This window comes from Rissa tridactyla, chromosome 2 (genome assembly GCF_028500815.1).
Source record: "Rissa tridactyla isolate bRisTri1 chromosome 2, bRisTri1.patW.cur.20221130, whole genome shotgun sequence".
Classification (NCBI taxonomy): Eukaryota; Metazoa; Chordata; class Aves; order Charadriiformes; family Laridae; genus Rissa; species Rissa tridactyla.
The window spans coordinates 137,920,094-137,943,429 of record NC_071467.1 but is presented as its reverse complement, the minus strand read 5'-3'; the positions used below and the strand labels follow the sequence as shown (position 1 = coordinate 137,943,429).

At 38.1% G+C, this 23,336-nt stretch overlaps 1 protein-coding gene across 1 annotated transcript in view; it reads right to left on the bottom strand.

Moving 5' to 3' along the window:
- Nucleotides 1-23,336, bottom strand: part of THSD7A (thrombospondin type 1 domain containing 7A) — a 294,355-nt gene that overhangs the window by 43,244 nt on the left and 227,775 nt on the right. The window contains exons 11-15 of the mRNA XM_054191500.1: nt 22,489-22,604; nt 19,935-20,067; nt 17,051-17,154; nt 6,770-6,964; nt 2,922-3,185 (exon numbers count right to left, since the gene is read on the bottom strand). Coding sequence (XP_054047475.1) covers nt 2,922-3,185; nt 6,770-6,964; nt 17,051-17,154; nt 19,935-20,067; nt 22,489-22,604 — 812 coding nt within the window. The remainder of the gene's footprint in view (nt 1-2,921; nt 3,186-6,769; nt 6,965-17,050; nt 17,155-19,934; nt 20,068-22,488; nt 22,605-23,336) is intronic.

Genomic DNA, 23,336 nt, shown 5'->3' with positions numbered 1-23,336 from the left:
TTAACTGGCAAAACAGCAGCTTATACGTGTTGAGAAAAATAAAACAAATCATCAGAACGTAATCCATGAATACAAAGCAGATATTCAGAAAAGGCAGCAAATATATACTGAAATTAGATTGAAACATCTACATCATCTATTCTAGCCCCCTTGTATCTGCAAAACTGTGCTAAACCTGGAGAAATGCTGAAGGCAGACAATAAATTAGGTAAGCCTTAGAAATATTCTGTACTATGTGTGTGTACAACACTCACCAGTAATAGATTTTTGTTCCAGAAGAGCTACTGGAAAGGAAACCATAATTTTAGTGACGTATTCCTTAGCATCAGTTTAATTCCTTACCACCAAAGTCAGTTTAGATACCTCATTCCTTGTACACCTGAAATTCCTGTCAAACAATTTTAGGAAGTGCTAGGAATGCAGGGTTAGTTCAACCGCACTTCCAAGCTTCATCGGCCCATGCACTGCACCATGGACCAAGATAAAGGCACTCTCCCTCAAATGGAACTGATGAGAAAACACACAGAATCAGAGAGCCAGACACCTTAATAAACAGATCTAGAGAGAAAGAATTCAAAACAAAACTCCAAAACCCCAAAGGATTCAGGCTTCCCACCCTATAGTAAATACAGTAATGACTCACAAACATTTACAGTTTACAAAGGAAGCTAAAAGAGACTCATCTCCAGTGAGAAAAGTGGGACAGAACTGTAGAAAGAACAAACAAAACAAAGCAAAGCTATGTTGTGTTTTGGGAAGGTTGCCTGCTAGTGTTAATAGCATGTAAACAGTCATCCTGGGCATAGTAGGCATAATAACAATACAGTGTTAGTAGCTTTTCCACTGGATTATTATTCGTTGTGGTCACTCTGAGTGTACGTGACATTCACTGATAAAATCCATTAGATTTGAAATTGCTATCATGAAGGGCTACAGGGTAAACAAAGATGGTTGAGAATATCCTTTTCCCCCCATTTTTAATTCCTCTTTTATACGTCTCTGATTCTTACAATGGAGCTACACCTCAACGTGCACTGCCAGGGCTCGAAAGCAGCTACATCCATGCTTGTTCTACACAAAGAAAGAGTTCCCACCTCTTTTTGCAAGCTACTGCAAGCAGCACATTACCTACCACATACAACTCCTATAATTTGCTTTTGCACAGGCAGCTTCTCCCCTCCCTCGTGGCTGTTGACACAAAACCTGACAGTCGCCATTCTTCAAGTCAACAAAAACTGACTGGCAGTAGGCCATCAGACTCTCTAGTTTCCCCTGCACTTAAGTTCTTTTATTATTTTCCACTTTTGAAAGGTCACTCCGGACGTAATGCTGAAAGAATACTAATTCCTAGCATAGTGTCACGTATAGTTAAAGTTTTAAAAAAATCAACAATGAAATAGGAAAAAGTTTCAGTTCTGTATTTTATAACAATGTGTTCTGAATAATTCAGATTGTTCCATGACTCTTTTTTTCAGTGTTCGCTACCAGATTTCTGAGGAGCTTTCCAGTTCCCTCAGGACAAATCTGAAGCCAGGCAGATCGACTGCTGGTCGTTAGAGGTAGCTGCATCTTTTGGTAAATGGTCCTGGTCAGTCTAAGCAAGTGTGGCACATCCTTGTTAAACTACACAAAAGAACGAAACAAAATCTTTCTGCGCCTCAACGCAGAGCAAACAGCTGAGAACAGAGTTAAAGAACATTCTCAGAGTAGAATGAGAGATTTCCTGTCCCATAAGAATTTGGGATTTAGACTTTGACATTCTGATGTATTTATACAAACTTATCTTTCAGTATGAGTTACCTACAGCAAAAGATGATTCTGAATAAAAATAAACATGAGAGAAAATTCTTCACAAAATTATCTTCCAACTTTGCTTTGAGGTATTAAGCTGAGTGCTCACTTTGTCATTGAATCACAAAGATATGCCACAGCTCGGCTTGATACATTCAGTTTCTTAGTTATCGTAGCTCTAAAGACGAATTAATAGTGCTAATTAAAATACCCTTAAGTCATTCAATGTCTTTGATTAGCTATTTTAACTTTATCTAAGTAATAAATAAAACTTCTGTTATCTTAATTTAACATTATAAAGTAGAATACATACACAAATTAAACTTAGATTGACCTTCTAATGGCACTGAGACTAACATCCAGCTTTTCATACCAATATCTCAGATGATACAATTTTGCACTGCAAACAGGAAAACAAATGAACACAAAAATTCCAGTGACGTAAACTAACACAATTTTGTCTCACTGAAAATCAGAAAGTGCCAGTTTTGATCCTAACACAATAGATGTATCCACTTTAGGAAGGCAAGGACCGTATTGATATATTCACGTTGCTCCTATTCCCCCCAGGAGCAATGCAAACACAAAGAATATAAAGTCTTTAAACATTCTAGTTTTACACATGACAGAATTACACAAAGTGTTGTGTGCTGTAGATGTCAGGTCAATGCATGCCTATTAAGGTGCTAAAAAGCAAATGGTAGAGATAAGGCTATTTAAGAAGATTAAAGCTATCTGAAGAACCTGTGGAAATGATTTCAGCCTTTCCAAAATAGTCCTGTGCTGTCCCTGTTTCTTTTTTGAGCATCTGACCCTCCTAAATGGCTTTATTCTCAAATTTGCAGGTGCAGTTATCAGGAAAAACACCAACATTTTACTTTTATCTGTTAAAATACCTAGTTAGCAATTTGCCATGATTTTACTTTTAAACTTTGCACCGTAGTAATCATAAAAATTAAGTTTACTATTTTCCAAGTCAGCAAAAACATGTGCTGGGTTTAAAGGTATCTTGGGACAAAACACAGCCTAACCAATAAATATTAATCTGCTAATTCTACCTGTACAGTTATTCTGTTAAATGAAATAAAGCAGATAAGTAAACAGATGAAAGAAAAGAGGTCTATAAATACCGTGACTGTTGCATCGTGATGTTTCCACAAGTCTATTGTTTTGGTCGTAGCACGCCATGGCCTGGTAACGATAGCCTTGTCCACATTCCTTAATGTCTCCTTGTACTTTCATTCCCAGCAATACTTCCAGCTTTCCCTCCGGTAAAATACAGTCTGACCAATTTCCCACAGGCTGAGCACTGTACTTGTCACATGGACAAAACTGATTCTCAATCAGAGGATATAACTGAGAATTTTTGCATTTCTCTCTTTTCTTACTTTTTCCTAGAAAGAAGAAATAATTACTTTAGAAAGTTCGTATCAGTTTACATCTCCCAAAAAATTAATTTAGACTTCTGTAACAAGTGCTTGCACTCAAATACATATGCCTAAAACTAATTACGTTAGTCTTTATTCATTTAGGTCAATGACTTGAATTTCTAAATTAATGGATGCCTACAATTTGCACAAAGACAACATCTTTTAAAATAAAGCCATATATTTGTATTTACTTTGGATAAAGGTGCCTGGGGAGTACAATTTGAAAAAGTTAGTAATTAAACAAATACACACTTTTTCCTCTGTTACTTCAGCAGTGTACAGTCCAATAAAAAAAAATCATCTCTCGATAAAACTCTCTCAAGTTGAAGGAAATTGCAGAAAGAAGTAACATGGATCTTTGCTACAGTAGTACCTTCTTTCAAAATGTCAGAATCCTTTAATTTCATCACCTGTTATCATACATTTGTAAATAATTACCATTCTTCCCCTCTAATAGAATAAGTTCCTTCCGTGAATTTGTCTCTTTTCAAATCTCTCCTCGTTTTCCTTCCCCAACTGGAGCATAGCCTTGCGCTCACCTTCTACTTCCTATTAAATCTATTTTAAATCTTCTCTTTGGTAAAGTTTGCTCAGTTTTCCTTTCCCTAATGGACAGATCATATATATTAAGGCAGTAGTCTTTGCAAAAATCTTTCTTTTGACAGCACAACTTCATACTAAAAATGCTTCTTCCTCATTTTCACCATAAATAGTTATGAATTTACTGCAAGGGAGCTTTATGTGTCAGCCTGGGTAGCGCATTGCCACAGAGAATACACTACTGCAGATATCACTGTTTTTGCAAGTTTGAAGAGATAACTCAGGCAGGGAAGTATCTCAGTGTTAATAGAATCTGTTCTTTCTTACTTTGTTTTTAAAATGAATAAAAAAATTGTTAGTCAGGGGTTTTTTTCTCTTGTGGAAGCAAACCTGGCATAAAGTTCACTGGAGTTATAAGACAGTCACAGTGAGCCTTCTTGAAGATCATGAATTATTCACTGTCCACAGGTTTTCTGATTTACAGGGTGAAGGATTAGGGGATAGGGTTTGGATCCTATCACATTCTTTCTGAGGCTGCTAATGGGCACCCCCCTTAGCTAGCCTGCCTCCACCACAGACAATGCAGATTAATTGGCAAATAGCGCTCTGACAGAGGCCGAGTCTCACTCTTGAGGTTTCAGTTATAATTTAGAAACAGAGCATGGTTTTTTTTCTTTTCATTTCATGCAGAATAAAGAAAAAAAAACAGATTAAAAAAAAGTTGAAGAAGAAAGTGGAAGGGTGGCCATCACATGTCACATGGAAAAGTTTGTGGCAAAGGGTGGGACATCCCTGGAAAAACTTTTTATTCTGTTAACTAAAACCTCAAGAGTTTTCAAGGGACACAAATTAATCGAGTGTCACAAGACAGAAGAAAATTAAGTAACATATTGAGCCAGCAGTGTGCCCAGGTGGCCAAGAAGGCCGACAGCATTCTGGCTTGTATCAGGAATAGCGTGGCCAGCAGGAGCAGGGAAGTGATCGTGCCTCTGTGCTCGGCACTGGTGAGGCCTCACCTCGAGTGCTGTGTTCAGTTCTGGGCCCCTCTGTACAAGAGGGACATGGAAGTGCTGGAGCGTGTCCAGAGGAGAGCTACCAGGCTGGTGAGGGGTCTGGAGACCAGGTCATATGAGGAGAGGCTGAGGGAGCTGGGCATGTTTAGCTTGGAGAAGAGGAGGCTGAGGGGAGACCTCATTGCCCTCTACAGCTACCTGAAAGGAGGCTGGAGAGAGGGGGTGTTGGCCTCTTCTCCCAGGTGAATAATGACAGGACCAGAGGAAATGGTCTGAAGTTGTGGCAGGGGAGGTTTAGATTAGATATTAGGAGGAATTACTTTACTGAAAGAGTGGTCAGGCACTGGAACAGCCTGCCCAGGGAGGTGATTGAGTCACCATCCCTAGAGGTGTTTAAGAAACGTCTAGATTTGGCACTTCAGGGCATGGTCTAGTGACAGAGATTGTAGGTTGTTTGTTTGTGATTTTTTGTGGTTTTTTTTTTTTTTTTTGGTGTGTGTATGGTTGGACTCGATGATCTCAAAGGGCCTTTCCAACCATGAAGATTCTATGATTCTATTGCCTCATGCAGTGATATGAGCTGCTGGATGAAGGCAATGGAAGAGCGGAGAGCACAAAGAACTTGGAGAGCAAACATTCAGCCAGGGAAAGGACTGGCTTAATCATAAATCTGACATTCAAGACTGCAGCTAAGAAGTTCAAAAGAGGTAAACCAAAGCTTAAGGCTGAAAAACACTCAGCTGCCGTAGTAATTCTAATGCACCAAAACACCATCTAAGAGGCATGTGAGCGGGTTAACATCTGAACCTGTTAAAGAGAGATGATTGTTGATTGGTCTGTCACCGATTTAAAAAAAAATAAAAAAAATCCACTTTCACTAGGTTTTCTATTAAAAGGTTTTCTATTGGAAGCTCCAGGGAAATTTCAACAAGATTTTTTTTCTCAATTACAGTTCAGTGCGAAAAAAAAGACAATGAAAGAAAACAGACCCAATTCAATCTGGTAAGAATTCAGTCTGGTTAGCCAACGCCAGCAAGGTACAGCTTGTGCACAGAATCATGCTTGAAGAGGAATCAAAACAAATTGCAGACCTGCTCCCTAAAGTCTTAGCTGAGAAAGTGCACATAAACCAAGAAAATGCAAATCATTGACAGTGTCTGCGGCCACTCTGCTTTTCATTATCAGTTTTCCAAATCTAGTTTCTTGTCTAAGTAAAATTGAACTTGTTTAACCTTGTTTGGGACTGAAAGTGATTTGAGAGTGATGTGAAGAGAGAGTCTTCCTTTGCCAGAGCAAATGATCAGTCAAATAAATTTTAAGGGAAAAAAAATAAGAAAAGCTCTTGAAAAAATATTTTTGTATTTTAAGCTGTAACTCAGAGAAATGTCTTGAGAAAGTGTAACCACAAAGGCCGGTCTCTTATATTTGTTAAATGCTTAGCACAAATAGATAATCTCAAGGACATAATTCTGTACGAATGATAAACCTCCCTGACCTCTTTATGCACAGAAGCAGGCTGCAGAATCAGGACTGGGAATACATATGGTATGAAAACCTTTCGAATAGCAAATAATTCTGCCCCTTTTGGTGAAAAGATAACACAGAGCTCAATAGAACCGCAGGTTTTCACCTCCCTGGAACTACAGCCAACGCTGACTTGCCGGTCAGAAAAAGAAATGGTCTGGTTTGCGGTTTACTATGTGCGCTCCATTTAGAAGAAACCCTCACCGCCTCTGTCCTCCTCTCTGTTCTTCTCTCTAGCCACTTCCCCATGATCAAGAGTCTGACACATCTGTCAGGAGTTTGTTCTCCTGAGGGATTTTTTCTGTTTTTTCCCACCAACAGTGTACAGAGCATGACAGTAACATTGGGTCAGCTTTCTGCCAAGAGGACAAACATTGCTTGCTTTTCGTAGGGGAACAGAGCAACGCAGGTTTTAATCAAGACAGTAGCAATAATTAATACAATATATATTCTTTTTCTTGTTACTCTTACCGACAAGAGTGCGTTTCCTTGTCCTGACTCCTCCACAGTCCCCATTACAGGAAGAAAACTTTGACCAGTTCGTAAACTGGCAATCATCTTGGCAGGGAATCTGGCATGTCTGTGTTAAGGATGGTAATGGGCCAGAGTACTTAAGGCACTCGCTGATGTCAGCCTGTCCTCCGTCTTGTCTGCGACAAGTAATTGCTGGAAGCAAAAAGGGATGGAGTTTAATTCAGCAGTTTTTTCAGGAATGTCTGTATTCAATTGAGGAAGTCTACAATATTCTACCACAAAATCACATCGAAAGCCCAGACTAGCTATAAAACAACCTAATATTTGCAAACAGTTATATCTTGGATTAATACGTTTGACATCTCTGCTTTTTTTGAGATTCTGTTTAAACTTCTATTTATCAGGACTTACCAGGAAAAAAAAATAAAACTTACAGACAACTGTTACTATTATAAAGGTTGCACCATGTTATCCACACCTGTTATACCACTTTTCACATTATCATTTTTCCTACAGATATAGCCTATAACTCAGACATAAAAAAAACTTGCAATGCCATTTTAAGTAGCTGAATATTGTGTAAGCTATAAAGTTTTATCGGCAGCATATATTTTAGAAAAAGGGGCAGACATAAAAATTTAGAAACATATTTGAGTTCTGGATACCACTTAACCACCCACAACAGTATGGCTGCCTGGTGTTCTTCAGCAATTTTTAGTCTTGAAAAAGGATTGAAGGACAAAGTATGTTTGCTAGGGATGGAGTATCAGCCAAGAGGGGTACAATGTTTTATAACAGGATAGCCATACCCTGAATAAAAGCTTCTTACTATTAAATTTAAAAAAAAAAAACAAACAACTTTCTTAAGAAAACTTCAGGTGGCTCATAAGGAAGAAGTTGGAACATGACAATTTACAAAACATAGGGCTGTCTCATTAATATAGTCTTTAATGATACTCTATTGTTGTTCCTCATGGACCAACTTTTTTAACATGGTTGCTTATCTGTTATTCTAACCTGAGCCTCAGTAAATCTTATTTTATTTCCTTGCCTAAAACCACATAAAACTTATTACACAGTAACAAGATTGGAAACTTCTAGCTGTTTGTTTACACAATAGAATCATATTTACGCTTCTTGGCACCTGACAGCCCACAGTATAGGCAGTATACCATAATGACAGTAAAAGTAATTTGGGTCACCAATTGCCACAATAACATTGCATCTGAACACAATATATCATTCTGTACACATATGAGGGAATATCATGGTTTGTATTACACTCCACTCCATAATTTAAGCACAGCACTTCAATTGTAGTGACAATACTTGGTTTATTGGTATGTGAATCGAAAAAAAATGTAAATTTTACTAACCAAACTATTAAGGCATAATCAAGTTCAACCGTTGGAGAAAAATGGGGTTTGAATGCAGAGTTTCAAAATAAAACAGAAAACTGGCTATGAGTAATTGAGTAATTGTTTCCTCCTAGAGGAAGGTGGAAGAATACTTGAGGAAACTTTCTTTTTTTTTTTAGGTTATTGTAATGTAATTCTAACATATGATTTCTGACAAAAGCTTTTGTGTCTGAAAGTTCTAAACTGAATTTCTACCCCATAATTACTGTAGGAAGCTGAACGTTGAGGATCCATATGGTCCGTTTCAAGTCTGTGAACATATCCAAAGTTCCCAAGTGAACTGTTTTTGCCACAAGTCTGTGGTAAAACACTTTGAAAGGGGGGGGGGGGGGGTTGTTTTTCCAGAGCAAACAACCTCCCTGATCCTTGACTGCCCTTTGGAGCAGGGATGCCAGCACTGTTTGTAATAGGCTCAGTACTGCATTAAGTTGTGCTTAGTGGGGCACTGACCAGCTGTACGTTGTCTAATACAATTATTCCATCAAATCCTATTATTATTGGTGTAGTTTACATGAGGAAACCCTTTTTTCTTCAGATATAATTATAGTGATTCAATGAGCAAAACCAAATATCTAAAAATTGAAAATCCATACAACAACTATTTTAACTGTACCTACTCTAGGATTTCTAAAATTAGACAAATATTTTGGAAAAACACAAATCAAACCAGTACCTTCCAATACAAGCCTAGGTTATGGTTTTGGGTTCTTTTGAGATACTCTCCTCTGCAAATAACACGCACTGATTTCCCCGAGGTAAGAACACAGTTCAGACTAGTTCTATCACGTGGAAATTCACAGAGGCCAAACCTAAACCCTCTGTCTTGAGTCTGACCTTGGCACGTTCATGCATCAGCAAAACTAATTGCATTATCTTCACTATGTTCTCAGGAAGATATGGCCACCATTTTTAGCAATTAAAACTATACCTAGCCAAGGGCTAAAAAATGGTCCACTGATTAACCCAATAACTTTTAATAACCTTCTTCACAATTTTAATACCCATTTTAGGTACTGCCTCTCCATCTAGTTCTTTGACAGGCCATAAACACTGTCCATTAAAGAACACTCTTTCTTTCTAGATAAATTGTTTTTCTAAAGACAATATTTATTCCTTCATCTTTCTTGGGTATTAAACATTACTCCGTGGGCAGATATCCACTCTGTCATAAATATGTTCAGACTCGTATTAGTGCATCTAATTTACATGAAGCAGACCCAGGTGAGAAGCTCCCCTGCAGATTAACATTTTGGGTTTTTTCCAGATTAACTGTCAGTTGTACTGTAGCAATCAAAGCAGGAAAACTCTTCATTCTTGAGACCTAAATATTTCACCTTAATAACAACACAAATTAGAGGACAGCTTGGCATGCTACATCAGTTCCTGAATCTTAATTTTCACAGTGCCTGTCCATAACTATTCATGTTACTTATAGTTGACAAGACCTGGATGATTCGCTCTATATTCCACTTTCCGAATGTTATTCTACGGGTTCAAGTATCAATCTGAAAGCTTTATACTCCTTATGACTGTTGAAGAGTGGGTATTTTTCCATTACTTAAAGCAGGGATTTTGACAACTGCATACATTCCATTAATACATTGTTTTGGCCAGGTAAATGACGGACTTGACATCTGAAATGCTCTTACTGTTAGTGGAGTTACTTTTTCCACTCACAACCTAATTTGGGGAAACTCATCACTGCCTCTCTGGTCAAACCCATGGTAATTTAATTACATTCTGAAAAAGTCACGGAGATCGATGATTAACTCACTATACAGAGAAGTGTCTTCAAGTACTATAAAACCATGCAGTGCCAGACTAACTGTTTAACCTATACAACCATGTTATATTTACGACAGACATCAGCAGTAAGTGGAAAGAGCATGGTTCTTCTGTTACCAAATTAAGCCCAAGCTATTGTTACATGAAAACATAAAGCAGGAGTACGGCTAACAGAAAAATCAAATTTAACATGGAACCCGTTCACTTACAAAATTGTTTCGGTATTTAACAATTATTATCTCCCAGAAGAAAGGTGTGAAATAAATGGCAATCTAAATTTTCTAAACAAGGGACTTTGGTGTAATTAAAACTTTATCTGACAACATTGTTTCTACCAAGCCACAGGGGACTACAGGCTAATATATTTGTTGTTGGCATAATGAAACACCAAGACTGTATCTTAACAAGACTTGTTATGTGTGGGTTTATACAAAAACCTTGCCAGTGCTACTATCATTTGTATACTTCATGAAGATTTCACTGAGATGTGAGATTCAGTGTCCCCGATGCCTAAGAATCATTTTATAAATGAATGTGCTCTACGGCCTTTGTTTTACAGCACATTTGTGACACCGTTTTTTCAATTGTTAAGTATTTTTAACAACAAAAATATTCTAATTCATTTCTAGGAAGGCAAGAATTATTTCAGCACACTAACGTTTCTTACACCTTCTATCAATGCTGCCTAGGCTGTGGTTTCATCTATGTTTATTTCTTTCTCTGTGGGACACAGAATGCATGAAATGTTTCTAACATGAAGTATCTTAAGCAGGAGCACGCACCAATAATATCATGAAAATACAAGCCTGAGTGTTCTTTATGTGCCAAAGAGAGTAACAATGTGTTTCTGCTGAATAAAGTTGTATGGAGATTCTCGCTCTTGTTTTGTTAATAAAAAAATAATTTCTCATGTAAATACTGCTCTTGAGCACTGTTGTCCAAATTCTTACTTCAGTACAAAACCTGAAGCTGGCCATTAACCAATGCAGTGACTAAAATATGAACTAGGCAATAGTAGTTGTACCTCCATGAAGGAGTAGCACTTCTTTATGATTTTATCTCCTTTCTCGTGCTTTCAAATGAGGGCACGAAACCCCCCCAAGAGCAAATCCCCCCTCCCCCATAAGCGATGCCCAGAGAGGGAGGCTGCTCTCCCTGCTTAGCCACAGCGAGAGGAAAGGGCTTCTGAACACCGGTTCTGCCTCCGAGCCTCCCCGCGGCACAGACAAGCCTGCAAGGCCGCCTCGTGTGCTCACGGCCATCCTGGGAAGCTTCCTCCAATTCCCCCGCCTCACTGTCTTTCAAATAACGCTACATACACCCTGCGAATGAAAAATAGCGAGAGCTCGGGATCAGCTCTTTAATAATGGCCAATTCCCAGTGACATCAAGTACAGCTATTCAGATATTTCCTCTGACAGCCAGGTTACTCAAGTTTCTGCTTAAAGTTTATAAATAACCTTCCTCTTGCTATTACAGAACGTGCTGACAGATTTCACAATTTTCATCCCATTCCTCCTACAAAACTCTGAGGAAGATTTATGGTGGCAAGGACTGCAGGCTGTGCATCCTTTTGCAAATCTCTTTTCGGTCACTGGGATAGCCCTTACCATGTGCATCCATCCATATACATCATGATGTGATTAGGCTATTGCAGTTTGGGCACTCGAGCTTCTCAGCTGCTACATGTCCTCTTCACTAGCACTGGGATGCAGTCCAACAAGCCCTACTTAAATGTGCAGATTTAAGCCAGAAGCTACTGGCAAAACAAGCCTTTTTAGTAAGTAAGTTTCCTAGGCTTTCCTATACAATTCTAAAGGGATTTGAACTGTATTTCTAAATTCTTTCAGAAGTCTCTGGAGCTGAGGTTTACTGACACAGATTTGATATGAGCATAACATAGCACATACCTGCCTAACATAACACAAACCTGCCTAAGTTGTTCACAATTTCAGACTTTATACATTAATTTATCTCACTGAGCAGACCACTATTTTCAAGTTATCTATGTGCTCATAAATGTCAACCTTAAGAATACAAAGTAGTATCTCAGCACACCCTAGCTGGAGCAGGTTCCTCTCACAGTGAGTATTATAGTCCACATCTCCATCAAATACTACTAGCCTGGTTTTGTCAAGCATTTACTCTTTTGTTCTAGTTTTGGGTTTGGTTTTTTTTTTTGGTATTTTGTATTTGCTAACAGCCTGTGCCTTTCCCTTCTGGGTTTCAGGTGACTCATCAAGACATCTGGTCAATTTAGTCTTGTTAATTGAGAAACAGCTTATCAAAATAAACATAACATAAATGCTGTGGTGGTAAAATATGGCTTTTCTCTACATTTCTTTTTCCTATTGGATAGGGTCAAAAAGGAAGTTTCAAACTCCTCGCTGATGCACCCATAATATCCTCTCTTGAGGGTTTCGAACAGGAGACAGAAGTCTTGTTACTGCAATTCTATGATACATTTGTCCCCTGCTTATCCACTGTTAAAAGGCATTTTAATAGTGATATGACTGTATATTTTCATTCATCATGGAAATTCAAGATAAGTCATGACTATCTGCCTTGCCCAAATAAGGTTCATGACTACAACAATGAATTTGCTGCTTGGGTATTAAATGCTATGTTACTGTGCTTAGATTTAGATATAAACATCTGTCCATCATTTGCATGAATAATTAGCAAGCTTTTTTCTTTAAAAAATCTGTTCTTAAAACAAAAACCAAAACAACACCAATCTCTTTTATTCTCTTCCCTCTGCATTCACCCAAGTTCTAATTTTGTGTCATTTAAACTGACACGATTTGTAACAAAACCTTCATTATACAAGACAGCTAGAAACAGAGCTGTCTTTAACAATGAATCACAACTCTAAACTTTATGATTCACCCAAGTCTCTCTTCTGCCAGAGAAGGCCAATGTGATTAAAAAGCTAAAGAATGAAAATGTAAATAGTAAAGCTGTGATAGAAAGAAAGGCATGCATATGCTTTCGTTACTCATAGACTCTTAAGATCAGACACCTAACTTCTGGTTTTTCCTTCAGATTTAATTGTCTTCTAACTGAAATATGAACAGTACAGACTATTTTGTTCAAAATAAACCACTAATGAATGCACAGTCAGATGTGCCTTTTCCCCATGTACATTCCTATTCTATCTATCTTACTTAACACGTTTGCTGATACATTACGTGTTACCGTGTGCGTAGGCAATCAGATCAGAAATGGGACAAACTAATAGCGTTGGCAACACTGAAAAAGAGTAACAGATAACTATTCTCACATACAAGAATGCAATTACTTGCTCTGCTGACTATCGACACAAAACGAAACGACAATCCACAGGAAACTAAAAGGCTGAGATTACTCCTATAAGACGATCGTTTCGCTTTGTCATCAAAACTAAATTAGGACAAACAGATGAATGAATGTGTGATTTCTGCATTCATGAGCACAGAAATTTGAGAGTTAACTCATTTTCAATTGAAAAAGACATGCTGCTATGTTTACGTTTTCAGAGTATGGTAAACATTTGTACAGAAATCACCAACAAACAGTTAAATGATCTGTTCAAAGTATCTTTAGTCCAGTATGACATTATAAATGCAGTATCAGATTGTAATACCACATGGGTTTCAGATTTCAGTATTGAGCATTTCCTGATTTTGGGGTGGTTAAAAGGACTTGCACAATATAGCTCAGTCTTTTCTGTATCTACATCACAAAATAATCTTTAAATAAATGATTTACGGTACAGAACTTTTAATAACATGTTGTCACGCAAAGTTTTCCGCAGCCTGTAGAAACTTTATTTATGACAAGCCAAGTATGCAGGAGGGAGCCAAGAATTAGCAGGGGAAGGGACAAACCCTCTTCCAGAGTCTTCCTTCAGAAACTGGTGAAATCTTGCTAATATTGTCCAGGGTAGAGCTCAGCCAGCCAGATGCTTACTTTCTGGTCAGCCTCCTTTCGGTGAGGACCTTGCATGAAATCAACTGTTGTGCAGGCGACCAAACAAAATAATGCACCACTGAAAATTCACACGTGGCTATTTTCATGTCAGAATTTGAAATGTAAGAGTGGAAAAGGAGTATGTTAATGCCCCATGTAGGAGATAACATATATACAACAAATAAAACACACTATCGGTGTTCAAAATGCAATTTTCTGAGGTGCAAAGTAATTAAAACTTCAACCAATAATCTCTAGAATTGCAGAAGTAAGTTTTCCAAAGTGAAAGTTACTTTTGTGCAAAAATTCAACTTTTATTTCCAAGTCATATTTATTGTAAAAGTGTTCAAGAAAACAGAAAATATTTTACTTTTCTCAAACAAAAGAAAAGCTGTACTAGTTTATTTATGTCCTACAGAATATCAGTTTACAACACTGAGCACAAAAGTAAAAGATATATTCAATGCACTGTCAGGTATTAAAACACTGCAACATGATACATAATATACCTGTGCTTGAAACTTACATTTTATGTTAATTCACATAATTTGCATTAATGGGCAAAATATTGGGCCAAAAAAGACTCTTTCATGCCTGTAACTTTCACCACTGCAACAGGCTAGAAAATATTTAGATTCATATATAGATACTTGGAATGAGGCATAAATAATCTTGTGCCTAAACCACAACAGTTATCCAATTTAAATAACGTCCTCTGTGAGTTCTACAATAAAATATTTACGTTGGATAGACTTAATAAAAAGCAAGAGCAAACAAAAGTCTCCCTTTGTAACCGTTGATCTCATAAACCTTTACAGAATTCTGCCAAAACCACCCACTTCTTCAGGCTTAGCTGCTCCCAGCGTTCTTAATTAACAATTGCTCATCCTGCCACTTGACCACATTACACCAGAGAGCTACTTCCATTATATCTGCTTGTAGGAACAAGGCTACTGCTCGAATACATCATCTTTTGCAAGATCAAACTCTGTGTAGTATCAGAGGGAAATTCTGCCCATCTATTTTACCAGATTTGAAAACTGTATGCCCAGTTACTCCAAAATAATGTGTTACTCTGCATGTGTGTGTGTACCACACATGACTGAAATTACAGCTTAAAAAAAGGAAAGTTTCATGAAGCACAAGAATAATAAGAAACAATTTGCATGCAGTACAGTTTGCTATTTTTCTTTATTAACTGACTTTGAGGCAAAGTCAAGAGATTTAGGTACTACCGTGCAAGTACAGAAGACAACATTTTATACTGTCTGAACTCCTACTGTCAAAGACAGAAATCTTATTTTCTCAGTCTGTAATCTGAATGTATCCTCCAGAGTGGCTAGAAATAGACAGCATTAGTGACAGACCTTCAAAAGAATCACCACAGACAGAGCCTTTGTGTTCGCAGGCAATACCATCAGGTTTCATTTTGTGGTAAGCCCTAAATTGACCTCCTGTAACGCTTTCTGAGTAAGTGGTAGGAGTTACTAGCTTAATATTTACTCTGTGACTTTTTAAAGTATGCCATAACCTCCTCTAATACTGCAAGGAAGTTAATGACCAGAACATTTCGCTTCTGCAGTTAGCAGTGTCCTTGCTCAGGAATTCCACAATCTGCTGAGCCAATATTGTTTTAATGTATAGAAGCTTGCACTCAGAAAGACAAAAGAAAAAAAAACCTTCTTGGAATTCAAGGTTGACTAATAGTTCAAAGCAATTCAATTACTGTAACACCGTAAGCAGGAACCGCAATTATTTTCATACTGAATTTATTTAATGCACCTAAAAAACTTTCTCCTGACTGTACTTGTAACAGTCACACATACACAGTTCTATTTAATCCATAAAACTCTGTATGAAGACAGGTGACAGTAAGGCTGGATAGGGACGCTAAAATTATTTGTTATCAACTGGAAACGGTGGAAAAATGTCTGAATGACTGGGTTGGAAGGGTCAGCGGTTTTAAAGTCCAAGCAGCAACTGGTTAAATGCGCTGCACCTCAGTGTTTAATTCCAGGGCCAATTCTGTTTAGCGTTTTTAACAACCTGTACAGAAAGCATCCTCAGCAAGTCTGGGGACAACACCAGTTTGAGAGGAGCAGTTAATACCTACCTGGAGGGTAGGGCTGCCATTCAGAGGACCCTGACAGCCTGGAGAAATGGGCTGACACTGAACTTCAACAGCCTAAATGCAAAGTCCAGCATCTCTTATACTCCCATTGCTCTATACAACTACTTAATTTGAGGGGATAGAAAAGAGAGTGCCAGACTGTTCTCAGAGATATATAGTGAAAGGATAAGAGGACACAGACACAAATTGCAGCAAGAGAAATTTTGGCTTAGGTATTAGGGAGAAAAAAAAAAAAAAGCAGCGCTAGGCTGGACAAGCACTGGAGCAAATACCCAGAGAGGCTGTAGGATCTCCATCCTGGGACGTACTCCAAACACGTTGACACGTGGCCCTGAGCAACCTGCTCTACTCTGTGTGGAAGCTAACTTTGAAACTGGCCCTGATCCGCGTGGAAGGTTGGACCAAGGGACCTCCAGAGCATCCTTCCAACTCAAAATTATTGTATGGTTCTCCGATTCTAAATTTTCAAACAAACAGAAGCAGCAAAAGTCTTATTTTTGGTCTAATGGATATACCCATAAACATGTCTTCACATCCCCACCACATGAAAAATGTCACATTTTCACAGGCGAATTTATACAACCTTTTTCACAAAAAGAAGCCTGTAAAGTCAGCCATCCCGTTGTTTTGGGGTTTTGTTTGTTTGTTTGTTTTGTTTTTTCTTTTTGAAAACATACTTTCCACAAACACCTCTGCAAACTTGCTTCAGGTAAGGATGGTGAAATAAACTGAACAAACAATACCATAAAATTAGTCACTCATGTGGTATCTATACTTCAAAATAAATTAATACTGATATGTTATGAATAAAAAAATTGCCAGATACCTGTTAGGGTGCACCCTACCATACTAGAGTTCAGTATTTTCCTTTGCCGACGCATATAAAGATAGATAAAATTGATGTTAAGTTATAATGACTAAAATTTTAGGCATTTCCCACACCAGTGCGGCTATAGATTTCTGAGGAATAAATAGCACAAAAAAAGGGTCTAACCTCTTGCTTGTAGCCCAGGTCCGCAAGTCTCTTGTGCTCCTGGGCTGTCTTGGCGCACATACCATGGTACTAGCTGGCACCTACGCCACTTGTGGGTCTTCCACCTGAAATGAGGGGGGAAGAAATCAACTTCAAACAATCCATCTAAACTTGTAGCAATCAAAACCGAGGCAGCACAAGTGCTAGATAGTATTAGGGACCACCGTAAGCTATTGTTTACTATTACTAACTGGTCACAACCAATTCACAACAGTAACAATACCGTAAACTTTTCCCACTTTCCTGTTAACTTTTTCGCTGCTTTTAGGATTAGGCCACCATTAAGAACACAGGGGAGGAAGGAGGAGGCGGAGGAAGGAAGAGAAAGCGAACCATATATCTTTTCAGAGACAAAGGTACATTAACTCTACCTAACAAATACACAAACAACACAAACCACAACATGGAGATTATACATTAATACAAAGCATTAACACACTTATATAAAATGTGAGAAAGAAATTTCAAAAAAGAATACTCTACAAAATAAAAAAATGATGTGACTTGAATACCCAATTTTTGATCTGGATATACATCTGAGCATGCTCAGAGTATTTTACCAGCCAACAAAATGACATAATAAAATTTGAAAAGTGGATTTAGTGAAGTGACAGTAACGTCTCATAAAAACAACATGGTCTTGTTAAATAATGATGAGTTCTAAATACTAGCACGACCTAATAAACCTCCTCTCTTTCTCACTTTCCCTTCTTTCCTTTCTTTTTTTCACCTATCTCAGTGAAGCAAAGATGTGTTGAAGTTTCCCAAATACACTCCAAAGACTCCAGGGCTGATTTCAGGTTCACACAGTATTGGGCGTGCCTTTTAGCGGTAAATACTGTCACATATAGGTAGTAGTGCATTTCTTTCTCTTTTCCTTCTTTCCTCTTCCCCAGGTCTTTTCGTCCCCTCCCCTAGGCACGTCTTGCAACACAAGAACAAATGGAGCAATTCTGCCTTGCTTGAAGCACAAACAAATCGTGGAGTTACAGACAAAGATGAGGTCAGATGAGCAAAGTCTTAGGATCTTTGTTTCAAGTTTTCTCAAATTTTGAATGATACGATTACCAGGGTAAAGTTTTCACAACAAACAAATTCCTTTGCTAAGCTTCATCTTCCAAACGCTATCCCAAAAAGAGAAATCAGAAGCAAAAAGGGACCCCAGCTACATAAAGCATTGGGACAGTGGGTTTAAATGACTGTCAGGGTGCCTCAGGCAACCCCAGAGCACCTGGGGTCTTGGTAGCACCTTACAAATGTGGAGCCAACCAAGAGATTCAACACAACATGAACACAGGCCCAGACCTTATCAAAATAAAACACAGACAAAAAGAACTTGCAAAAATCATTGATAAGAAATGCAATATTGTGCTGCTTAAATTATTATATCATTAATATAAACTGCTATGAAACTTTTACAAAGTTCCCTTCTAGTGCTGCAGAATACCTTAGGCATTAAATATAACAAATCTAGGCAAGTCTGGTCATTGTCACGTCTCTGAAATAATCCACAGTTGTTTGAATTACTCAGAGTGGGAGGAAAAAAAAATGCTACATCCACAGCTCAAACCATCGACTGCTCTCACGTTTAAAATTATCTCAATGGTTTTGCACCTCAAGTTTCATTGTAACTTGCCTCTGTAGGCCAGTATCTAAACTAAGGCATGAGCCAAACTGAGTGTGTGACTCCATCTGTTACAGCATGTCTATAGGTCAGAAAGATGCTAAAGGAAATATAAAGAAAATGGTTTTAGTATTAGTTTGTACCATGAAATTTAAATAACCTCAGCTACCACTCCCTAGTAACTATTCTGCTCAGCACACCATCATGCACTATCTCAGGTAAAATTTGATATTGAAGATATTAAAGAGATAGGAGCAGCCAGCATTTTAAAAGACAAAACTCTTACTTGTATTGACTAGAAAAGGTTGTCGAGCTATATTTCTCCGATATTTGGAGTACTGCTTTTGGTAGCTTCCCAATGCTGTTTTACATCCTTTCATATCTTTCAGTTATATACAGTGTGATCTCCTAATGAATTTGCGAAGGTAATTCTTACCAGATGATGAAAGCAATACATTTCTTTAATCTCAATTTGTTTTGCTGAAACGCCGGCCACACTCTTCTTGATGCAGCCCAGGATGCCATTGGCCTTCTTGGCTACAAGGTCCCATTGCTGGCTCATGGTCATCCTGTTGTCCACCAGGACTCCCAGGTCTCTTTCAACTGCATCAGAATTTTCTAAACTTTGTCTGTATCAACAGCTAGATCTTTCACACATCTAGACTTTCCCATGCCACTCAGATAGATACTATAAAATCGCCAGAAAATTTTCTTAAGCAGTTATGGTGGAGATCCCCAGCTGTTGGAATGGTCCTCAACATTCTCTGGTGAAGATTAGGTCAACACAGAGAATTTTGTACGTTAGGTGATATATCATCTGTGGACTATCTCAGGTCTGCTGAGGATGGAAAGATGGAGGACACGCTGCAATGGTACAGCGTGGCAGCAGAACTCAGCTCTCCTAAACAGATGAGGCTGCATTTCAGTGCTTTGGATAATTTAGAAAGGAAGATTTTTTTAAATCATCTAGAATTTCAAAATAGAAGATTTTGAAAGATTTGTCCTGGAAAGTCTTTCTCAGTGGTTGCAATGTTTCTGCAAAGGAACTGGAACAAAATGAACTAGTGATTCGCTATGGGCCCAACTGAGTCTATATATCCATTCTGAAACCTTGATTTAGGTACGTGTCCTATATTTCTTAATAAGTGGAATTCAACATGCTTTTGAGGTAGTATAAGTTGAGAAAACATGTCTGAGCTGCCTTTGGTTGATTTAGAGTACCTGTAGCTATAGCAGACAGGAGAAACTTCACATTCTTTTTCCTCGAACAAGGAGTCGGGGCACTCCCGACCACCGTTGGCGGGGAGCTGGATGATGACTCGATGACGGGACTGTTTCTTTACTGTGACACCTCCTGCAAAGAGTAGAAGAACTTGTTTCTCCTGCTACTACAGAAGAACGTCAGTAATTAGGGGAAAAATAAGATTTAACTTAACAGGTATTTGAGTAGATTGCTATAATAGCGACAGGCTTCTTTGTCCATAAGCAGGAAATTAAGCCTAATAGATAAAATACTTTAATCTCAGCTAAAGGCCACGAAGCAGAACTAAACAGAAAGAAACAGTAGCAATACTGTACAAATGAACATACAGATGAAGTGAACACACAGTTGAAGTGAAAAAAATATTAAACCAGCTCAGTTTGCGGCTACATTTTACAGTTTCAAAGTGTAAATTTGCCCTCATCATTTGCATGCAGAACCAGAAAGATAAGTTAATAGGAAGAAATTATTATAGTTCACAATTTTTCCACTCCATAAATGACTCAATCAGAAAATGTGCTTGGCTTTTGCTTATCTCCACAGCCAGGAATATAACAAATTTAATTTACAGTCTTGGTTCTCTCCAGGCCAGGCTTTAATTCTGCTCGCTATGCCCTCGTTTCCCACCTGGGACTAGGGTTACACTATCTAGATACTCAAAAAATATTTCCAAAAGAGCATGCCTTACATTTAAATGCGAAGTTTTATTTCCCACTCTGGAATTAATTTACAGTTTACAGTTTTTAATTATTAAGGTCATTCATTATTAATGATAAACAGTAAGCAGTTCCTGTAGGAATTTTGATTCCAGTCATCTTCAGATATCAGTTGTTCAGGCAGAAAATTAAGAGAAATGCCAAAAATCTACATTAATTCCATAGCAATACCTAACACACAAATATTGTTAGGTAAGAATCTTGGAATTTTTTTTTTATTTTTTTTTTTTCTTCCCAGAGAGCTGCAGCACCGACATTCGGCTGACCGGGTTGATCTCAGCTTTGGGTGGGTTATTACAGCAGCTGCAGCTTGTCTGAACACAGAAGCGTGCTGGACCACGGCCAAACAATTGTAATTAGGAGCAAACAGTAGGAGAATCCCGGCGGTGGCTCTCCACCACCTGGCCGCTTTTCAACGCAGAGGAAACCCTCCGCTCCCAAGTCAATCAGCTCCAGGAGATGCCAGGAGCTGGCACGAGGGGCGAGACAGACGTGCAGCCCAGCAAAGCTGCTGACCAGCTTGCTGACACAAATGGGTAAAACCCATGAAATAAACATTGGTTGTGTAGTATAAAAAGAGTTCGATTCACTGAATAGACAAAAGGCCTGTATTGGTTCACAAATATACTGTTTCTTAGCAGCATACATGCTAGTTTGGAGTTAATATTCATGAAGATATATTCATTGCATCAAGACCTTTCTTAAAACCCACAGGAATAAGAACAGAAGAGGATGGCATTTTTGTCCAAGATGATCTGCCCCAACAAAAATATTTCAGAAAGAATTATTAATATTGCTGTAAAATAACACAGTATTTAATAATGAATAACTATTTCATAGATTCAGATTCGATGGTCTTACTTCACTTCACTGTTCTTTTTCAAAGGTTAATCTTCCTAACCCTTCGTTTATTTGTTAGAATGCACTAAGCACTAATAGGAATTACTGCAAAAATGACTTTCTATTTGTCCTTTATAAAACACGAAGAATTGGCCACAACATTCAAAGTGCGTGTACTTGATGTAACAATTTCTTACATTCTGATAATATGGTAGCTGTGAGTAATCACCACGTCCCTACATGGGGATTAGCACCCCATGGAACTCAGGATATTACAGAGTCTGTCCATAATAGTACATATTATAAAAATACCTCCTGCTAAGCTTAAAAGAGAAAAAGAGATAACACAGAAAAATGTGGGCAATATTAATCTACTCATCACTTTAACTTCATGTATGATTTCAATGTAATAAAAATTCAAGGGATATCTGCACTGTTTTCAAGAGCTTTGCCAAGTGTATTAACATGGTATTGCAACGTGTATTTAAGTCAGGCCATTAATATCAACTTAAAGTCTGCTGATTTTCATTGACTTCACTTTTCATTAGGGTAGAATAAACCAGCACAGGCAAAAGTGAAAGAGTTTTGCCAAAATTATATACCTGTGGACAACTCTATTTCTCTCTTCAAGCACAGTTGCTGTACTTGTACAACTATGTATCTGCTCTGTGACTAGTTATCTCTTTATCAGCGGAAGATGCAAAAGGCAGTTTGTAACATAAAAGCAGGCAAAATGGGAAAAAAGACCCCACAAACAGATGCTTACAGACAATATATAAAAATAATGATTCTATCAGCAAAACCACTATGTCCTCCTTGCAGCTGCTCTATCAGCTATTACATGTCCTCTGTCAGAAAGAGATGTGTATAAGTATTCTGCCAAAAGTGACTGCTAGTCTGACCCTTTTTTTTTTTTGTCTTAAAAATCTGTCTACTAGCACACAATGGGTAAAATTACCTTCTTGACATGAAGATGGACACAATGTCCAGTCACTGAATGGAGTCACAATACAGTCCTTCCTACAGGGAAGCAGACAAGGCCTCACTGTTTCTGGTCGGAGGCTCTCAGGGCATCTAAAAAAAACATGAAAAAGAAGCATTATCAAATAAACAATCATTCTGCAGTGAACTGGTGAATTATGAGAGGTACTGAATGCCTGCAGGCACACGAGGGGAGTGATAGTTGCCCAGAATTCACCAGGATTGAGCTCAGAAAGAAAAACTGTTAGAACTTAAATAGAGCTGGTGGAAGCAAGCCAAAACCGGTGCATTCTACACCTGGGGATTTAGCTAAAAAAAATCATGATTTCTCACTCACCATTCCAGACTCTGCCTTTCCAGTGTTGTTTTCAAGTTTCCAAATGATTATGACGAAAAGCCATTTAGTTTACCTTAGCAAAACACATTTTTAGCTTTTCATAAATTTACCAGAAACATAAACTCTGGAAGGAGGCACATTTAAAACAAATAACATTGCTCACCCAGGAACAAATAGGTATAAGCTGGCCATGATTATGACAGAAACCAGAAAAAGGTTTGAAACTGCCAGATCAATGAGACTGTGAAAGACTATCTGAAAGGACAGAAAACCTTGCTTGTTTTCGGAAGAGGCTTGATCAGCATATAAAAGGGATTGTTGGACTGCCACATATGGGACTCATTAACCCAGGTCATTTTCCCCCACTCCGTGTTCCTATTTTTTCATCAAGGACAAACAACTCCCTGTGCTGCAATACTTGTTTTCAGAATGATGCAATAACTCTTGCAGAAGTATTGCAAGTCTTTAAAATAATTTCAAAATTACTA